The 8,013-nt window shown below is 41.5% G+C and overlaps 1 protein-coding gene across 4 annotated transcripts in view; it reads left to right on the top strand.

Moving 5' to 3' along the window:
- Positions 1-8,013, top strand: part of MKL2 (MKL/myocardin-like 2) — a 196,330-nt gene that overhangs the window by 147,361 nt on the left and 40,956 nt on the right. For all 4 annotated transcript variants that reach the window (XM_011983669.1, XM_011983666.1, XM_011983667.1 and 1 more), the window contains one exon: positions 4,375-4,512. In XM_011983669.1, coding sequence (XP_011839059.1) covers positions 4,375-4,512 — 138 coding nt within the window. The remainder of the gene's footprint in view (positions 1-4,374; positions 4,513-8,013) is intronic.

Here is an 8,013-nt window from a genome sequence, read left to right as displayed (position 1 = left end):
ACTTCATCTCAAAAAAAAAAAAAAAAAAAAATAGAATAGAAAACAGGAGTTAGATCGTTAGATCAGAAGATACTTGTATATCCCTGTTCATAGCAGCAACATTCACAATAGCCAGAATGTGAAAGCAACCCAAATGTCCACTGCCAGATGAATGGATAAACAAAATGTGCTATACATGTATGTTGGAATAGTATTCAGCCTTTAAAAAGGAAGGAGATTCTGCAATCCATCATGAATGAAACTCTAGCATTATGTTCAATGAAACAAGCCAGTCACAAAAAGACAAATACTGTATGATTCCACTTATGTAAGATTCTAGAGTAGTAAAAATCATAGAGGCAGAAAAGAAAATGATGATTGCCTGGGGGTGAGGGGAATGTGGAACCAGGGGGACATTGGTTAAGGTATAGAGTTTGCTTGGGAACATGAACCAGTCTGGAGGTTCTGGTAGTGATGGTTGCAGAACAATATAAATGTAATTAATGCCATATACTTAAAAAGTGTTAAATAGTAAATTTTATGTTATATACATTTTAGTATAATTTTTTAAATGCACTTTTAAAGCAGGGATACGTGCACATCCTCACTACCAATCAGGTCATGAAGCACTAGATTCTGTGCAAGGAAATTCACTTTTAATATTCAGTTACTTATTCTAAAAGTGAAATGCTTAAACTTATATATTACAGGAACAAATGGTCAGTGCTAGGTGATACATTTTAACAAAGCTAGAGTTTTACATAAAATATTCATCTATTAAACATACAGTGTGTGATTTTTGTTTTATTCAACTCGTTCATTTTTCATTTTATTTGGGGATTAGAATATGAAAATATTTAAAGAGTAATTGCGTTTTGACTCTTATTTGCATATTGCCATCTTAGTTAAGAACTCTGCTGCATCCTAAATTAAAAACATTTATTATTGACTTAAAATCTGTAATACAGAAAAGCTTTGTTTTTTAAGTATCTAGTTTCTGTCCCTCAAGACCACATACAGAAATTCTAATAAAAAGGAACAGTCCAGAAGCAATGACTGGCCCTCGGCCTGTGCACTGCGTTTTGCAGCAGGAACAGTGCAGGCATCTGAAACAGGATAGAGCTTTAATCAGCTGAGAGGTTTGCTCTGACTTCTGTTTTTTTATATTGTGGCAAAGCTTTCCTGTAGCCGTTTCTAGTAGGAGAAAAGTCAGTCTTTATGATCAACAGTGCCTTTTTAGTTTTTTTTTTTTTTTTAATGCATAAATATCCATTAAAAACCATCTTTCTGACATTGTCTTATATGGGTTTCTGATGAAAATTAAAGATCTGGCCTTGTGAGACCTGTAACCTGTAATGAAACAGTGGTCGGATCCAGTAAGACAAAGCAAAATTTGCAGCTTTTTTTGTTTCTTTGGGGAAGCAATTCAGAATCATTTTGAAATTAAATTTTTGTAGAACATAAGTTGAACTTAGGTCTTGGTGGCAATTTAAACTTATTTACATTTTAAATCTTAAAAGTATTCTTTTAAGAATTTGACATATTGCTGAATTTACTATATGGAACAAAGTAAGTTTAAGTATCTCTTATGGCCTGAATACTTTAACTTTTATTTTAGGTTCACAGGTACACGTGCAGGTTTGCTGTATTTATAAATTGTGTGTCATAGGAGTTTGATGTAGATTTTGTCACCCAGGTACTAAGCCTAATACTCAATAGTTATTTTTTCTGCTCCTCTCCCTCTTCCCACCCTCTACGCTCAAGAAGGCCAGTGTGTGTTGTTCCTCTGTATGTGTCCATGTGTTCTCATTAGTTAGCTCCCACTTGTGAGAACATGTGGTATTTGGTTTTCTGTTCCTGCATTCATTCGCTACCATAATGGCCCCCAGCTCCAGGCCTGGATACTCTTTTAATCCTTTTCGGAATACGTCACTTCAGAATTACTCACATTTAGATTCTTTTGCTAACTTTAGCCGCTAGGAGCCTGAGCCCTTGATATGGTCTAAGTGGGGTTTGGTAGGGGAAGGGAGGGGCTTTTGTTGTGTTTTGGTCCTTTCTGAAGCACATTAAAATGGCTGGCAAAATTAGAAGTTTTGATATATTTATCTTTAGATTAGGTAGAGTCAACAATCCCTGTATTTCAGTTGGGTTATTCTTGTGTTATGCTGGAATCTGTGGTTTTCTGGGTAGTAAAGTCATGCTGAAATACCAAAAGAGCTAATAAGATAGGCGTATCAGTAATCAAGGCTACAGTTAGGCACAGTCTAGAAATTTAGGCAAGACATAAATATTACATTTGATACCACATCCATGCTCCTGGATTATTTTTCATATGATTAACACTTACTGCTCTCAAATTCATCACACTATCCTCAGTCAGTGGGCGTTGTACTGGTAAAATAGCTTGCCAGGTAAGTAGGATTTATATGCCAGGAAATCTATATAGAGTTCAGAATTCAAACATTTTAGTCTGCTTCACATACCAGTTACATAATAGCCAAGGAATGTTTTCCCCTTTGTGAACATTGACCCACAGATAAGTATCCCCATTTCAAAAAAATATGCAAGGTGAAAGGAAAACCAACCACGTAAAGTCATATTCAGTAAAGAAGTGATCAGCTAACATCATCTTCCACTTTGTGTGAGTCTTGGTTGGTCAGAGATTCACTGAGGATCCAGATGTCTCAGGGCTCGTTGCGGTCAGAAGTCTGCTGGAACATAGGTGTCCAGTCTCTTAGATGAGCCCTTTCCCTTCATTTCTGTTTAAAAATGAAATTGAATGCAGCCGTCTTTCAAAGTAAGGTCTTTCATATTGTCAACACTCACAGTTACTAATAACTGAAAAGCTGAAATTAGCAGCTGAAGCCTCAGGGAGCAAGAGAGCTGACACGGGCATGCACGATTAATTGCACACTCGCACACACATGGTCTCAGCTGGGCTTGAGAACGTGACCTAGCGTGAGTAAAGCCAGAAGGAATGCCCATTCATCAATTAAACAAATATTTGTTTGAGTTAACCAGTATGTGCCAAACTTCATATTTCATGCTGCTAATAGCCCTCCAAGTTTTCAGGTCATTTATTTTAGGAAGGAAAAATACAGTTTGCTATTTTAAAATGCAGATACTTTAACAAGATTTTGATTGTTGGTGTAATGAATTCAAGAGTTGTTCAGGGAAGTGGAAGTGATAAAGGAGGACATTTTTCCTTAAGAGAAGGCTGGTAGAAGTAAGTCCCAAGTAGTAATCAATATGTAAATTTTGACTAGTTTATTACAGTAGTAATTGTTCTTTACAATAAACGAATACTTAAAATCTATGTAAAGTAGATTGCTAGTGAGAATTGATAAAACCTAGTAAAGACTTCTGTAGCTTCCTTTGTTAATATGTGACCCCAAACTGAGATTCAGTAATTGTTGATTTTGGCCTGGGTAACAAAGTAACTTGTTGTTTTAAGTATGGAGAGGTAATATTGTCAGTAAAACAGGTCAACCTTCCCAAAATATATTCTTCAAATCTTCTGTTGCAAGAAATGGGGAAATATGGTTAATGAGAGTTCTAGTCAGATTTGGAGAGAGGAACTGAGGGTGTAAGCACATTTACGGACACATGGGGGCATGGGCATTCGGGAAGGATGCTGCCGGAGGGTGGGTCGAGTGTGATACAGGCATTCACCAGGCTCTGCAGGGAAGCCTGAAGGTCATGTTTAGATCAGCCAGGGTCAGCATGACCTATATAGCAAAGGGACTTTATGAATACCATATATTGGCCGGGCACAATGGCTCATGCATGTAATCCCAGCACTTTGGGAGGTTGAGGCAGTGGACCACTTGAGGTCAGGAGCTCCAGACCAGCCTAGCCAACGTGGTGAAACCCCCATCTCTACTAAAAATACAAAAACTAGCCGAGTGTGGTGGTGCATGCCTGTAGTCCCAGATACTTGGGAGGCTGAAGCTGGAGAATTGCTTGAACCCGGGAGGCAGAGGTTGCAGTGAGCCAAGATCGCCCTGCTGCATTCCAGTCTGTACAAGACTCCATCTCAAAAAAAAAGAAAAAAAGAATACCATGTATTGTTTTGATCATATATACAAATGTCTTGGACTTTTCTTTCCCTGCCAATAAAGAGTGCTTCTGACCGTCTTTTTGAGAAAATACTCCGGTGTCGTCAATCTAACCTTACTTGGCTTTAGTTCTTCACTGCTCTTGGAGCAAAGACGAAATGATTGGCTCCACTGAGGCGTAAAGCATGTTATTCCACCATCTGGCCTCAGACATATATTTTTCCTTTGCTTCTTTTCTAGTGGACTTAAAAACTAGGTCATTCCCTTGTAATTCTAATTTTTCTGTTTTTATGATCATTAATTTCACAGACTTGTTCCTTTTTGTCTTTTCCATCAGTTTGCTTCAGTGTCCCCAACAGTTCCTGAATTCTTGAAAGCTCCTCCAACTGCAGATCAGCCTCCCCCTCGGCCTGCAGCTCCTGTCCTCCCCACAAACACTGTGTCCTCAGCAAAGTCTGGCCCAGCGCTGGTGAAGGTGGGTATTTGGATACACCGTGGGTTTGGTGGCTTTATTTGTGACTCTGTCTATCGCCTTGTGAATGGAAGACAAAGGCATTTATCCAACTTGCTCAGCCTGCCTTTTAGCCCAAAGTCTCAAAAACCAAGCCATGCAAAGACTTGCTAAACTGGGGTCTTCATATTTGAAATTGTGCTATAGTCATAGAAAAATGGGACAAATTTTGGTCTGTTTAAAACACTAGGGGCCAGATGGAGTGGCTTACCTCTGTAATCCCATTGCTTTGGAAGGCTGAGGTGGGAGGATCACTTGAGGCCAGGAGTTTGAGAACAGTCTGGGCAACATAGCAAGCAACATAGCAAGACACTATCTCTACAAAAAATGTAAAAGCCAGAGGTGGTGGTGCATGCCTATAGTCTCAGCTACTCAGGAGGCTGAGGCAAGAGGATCACTTGAGCCCTGGAGTTTGAGGCTGCAGTGAGCTACGATCACACCATTGCACCCCAGCTTGGGTGACAGAGCAAGACCCTGTCTCTTTTAAAAAAAAAAAAAAAAAAAACTTCTAGGGCTATGCAGAAAGCCCCGGTTCTGCCACCCAGGCCACTAAGATAAAACAAGAGAAAAACAGATTTAAACTTTTTAGAATTGTGCTTACAACTTGTAGATAAGGTGGGTGAGGAGAATAAAGTGAGGAATAGTTTAGCAGAATATACATCTCAAACTTTTAAAACTAAAAAAGGGTATTATAGTTAGCTAACTTCTCACCCCCTTTCAGATGGGGGGACTGAGGCCCAAAGAAGAAATGACAAAGCCAAGAAGGGTCCCAACCTCCCGAATCCAAGTCTAGCTCTCTCCTGCCTCCCCTACCTGTTGCAGCACTCTCGAGGCAAGGGAGCATCTTTCAGATGAACACAATGCATATCCTCATAGCCCTCTGTCCCCAGGACTGTCCTTGTCCTTGACCTTCCTGGAGAGAAGGCTCTTGTCAGCATGGCTGAGTATTGGTGGCTTCAGAACACACATCAGTGTATTTCCCCATCTTCTGTTGCTTAGCATTGGAGTCAGAAATTCCAGAGGGTCACAAGTGGCAACTCTGCCAATGAAATCAGTTTTTATCTCCTCTCCCAACATCCTTATGCATGCAACCCTGACCGCACAGAGAGGGTCTGCATGCACAGCCCTCCTCTTCCCTGCCAGTCCTTAAAACGAGTTCTCTGCCTCTCCCGTTCTCTGAATGATGTCTTTAAGGAAGGCTTTGGTTCTAGAGGAAGAAGCATTGTTTAAGAATGTGAAATTCAGGGATTGGTTAGAGAATTCTAGGAGTATGCCAAGAGAGGAGGGGACAGGAAAACATTAGGAAACAGACCAGAATTCTTTCAGTATTTCTATGAGGAAAGCTGTTTCCCATCTTTCGCTTGTGGGGGCTGATAGGTAATAGCAGATTCCATCTGAGGAACACTAGTTACTATGTTTCTGTGCCCCTCCTCTACAGGTGCCTTCTGGACTGTGGCTGGGTCAATTATTTTATCACTCCACAACAGTTATACTCGAACCCCATTTTGAGTATAAATTATCCTAGACCCCGTTCATTCTTATGATCAGTTTTAAAAGACTAAAAATAAAATGTATAGCCGGGTGCAGTGGCTCATGCCTGTAATCCCTGCACTTTGGGAGGCCAGGGCAGGCAGATCACTTGAGGTCAGGACTTTGAGACCAGCCTGGGCAACATGGCAAAACCCCATCTCTATAAAGTGTACAAAAAAATTACTTGGGCATGGTGGCGAACACCTATGCTCCCAGCTACTCGGAGGCTGAGGTGGGAGGATCACTTGAGTACACGAGGTTAAGGCTGCAGTGGGCCAAGATCATGCCCCTGTACTCCAGCCTGGGTGACAGAGTGAGACCCTGCCTCAAAAACAAATAAGATGAATTATTGATAATGAAAAAAGTAGGTAAATAGTGAATTGATAAATATTGTGAGATTGAAGGAATAAGTGGGGGAAAGTGTTTTCTGACATCGAGGTATATACTTTAAGTGCCTGATAATTAAAGTGATTTCCAGTTAGCATGCACATTCACCATTCATTTGTTCAACAGATACTTTTTCAAGCACTTTCTGTGTGCCAGGCACTGTTCTGGGTACTAGGAATAAAGTAAGGAACAAAAGATCACTAACATAGAGTATGCCAGGTGGTGATGAATAATGTGAGGATGTGGGTGCTGGGGAGACAAGGAGAGACGTGTCTTTTAATTGAAGTGGTCTGGGGATATGCAGATGACATTTGGAGATCTGAAAGAAGATCTAAAGGAAGTGAGGGTGTGAGCCATGAAGATACCTATGGGAAGAAAGTTTGACTAAGGCAGGCAGTATGAGCGCCTCCACCATTGCTGACTCCAACAGCAATGGCGGAGGCAGACAGGGTGTGGCCAGAGAACAGTGTCTGTAGAGCCTTGTAAGAAGTTAGGCTTTGTATTACCACTAAGGGAAGAAGGTGCTGGAAGATTTTTGAGCTGATGTATTAGAAAGAGTAGTGCACAAAGGTAGAAGCAGAGACAGGTAAAATGCACAGCAGGAGACAGTGGCAGCTGGCGAGATAACAGAAGTGCTTGGATTTTGGCTGTATTTGAAGGCTAAGCTGGCCGGATTTGTAGACAAGTTGGATGTGTGTGTGAAGAGGGGGAGTTGTGAACCGTCTACTGTTGTATGTCTAAGCGACTAGCAACTTGCAGTTGCCACATCCTGTAATGGAAAGGAGTACACCTGGAGTGTGAGATGCTGTACAGGCACCTCTCGTCATGTCCTAGAGGCAGCTGGATAGATGAGTGCAGACGTTAGGAGAGAGGTCTAGGTTGGGAATAGAAATGTGGGTCATCAGTGTATAAATGGTGTTTAAAGCCATGAAACCCAGTAAAATTACCTACGGCCTAAGTACAGGTGAAAAAGCTGTGTAAGAAGTGAGTCCTTGGGAACCTCCATTTTCGAGAGGAGAACCAGCAAAGGAGACTCAGCAAAAACAGCCAGCAAGAGTGAGGCAAGGCAGCCCTGAAGCCAGACATGATGTTTCAAGAAGGGAGAGACTAAATGTATTTAGGCTGCTGTGCCTCAGTTAAAATGAGTGCTGGGAACTGGCCTTGGTTTAACGCTGAAGCACAGCGACCTTGACAAGAACAGTTTCTGAAAACTTAGTTGGAGTGGGCACAAGAGAGCCTGAAAGGCAGAGCTGGAGATGGTGTTACAGAAAGCTTTTCTTGAGAGCTCACAGAAATGGGTCTGTAGCTTTATTGGACTGTAGGGTCAAGGAAGGCTGTTTGTGATGCAGTGTAGTGATCCAGGAGAAGAGTAGGGAACCACAGCCAGGTGTGGGCAAGGGAACACAGAATCCAGTTGAGGAGGGAAGGGCCAGCCTGAGACAGCAACACCAGCAGGAAGGAAAGTGCAGAGTCTTGGTGCAGGCAGGCACTCAGCTCTGTGCTGATCCCTTACATGTTGTTCTCCATGTTTAGGCAGCGAGGTCATCA

Source organism: Mandrillus leucophaeus, unplaced genomic scaffold (assembly GCF_000951045.1).
Source record: "Mandrillus leucophaeus isolate KB7577 unplaced genomic scaffold, Mleu.le_1.0 Scaffold253, whole genome shotgun sequence".
Lineage (NCBI taxonomy): Eukaryota > Metazoa > Chordata > Mammalia > Primates > Cercopithecidae > Mandrillus > Mandrillus leucophaeus.
This window is presented reverse-complemented; position numbering and strand designations above follow the sequence as displayed.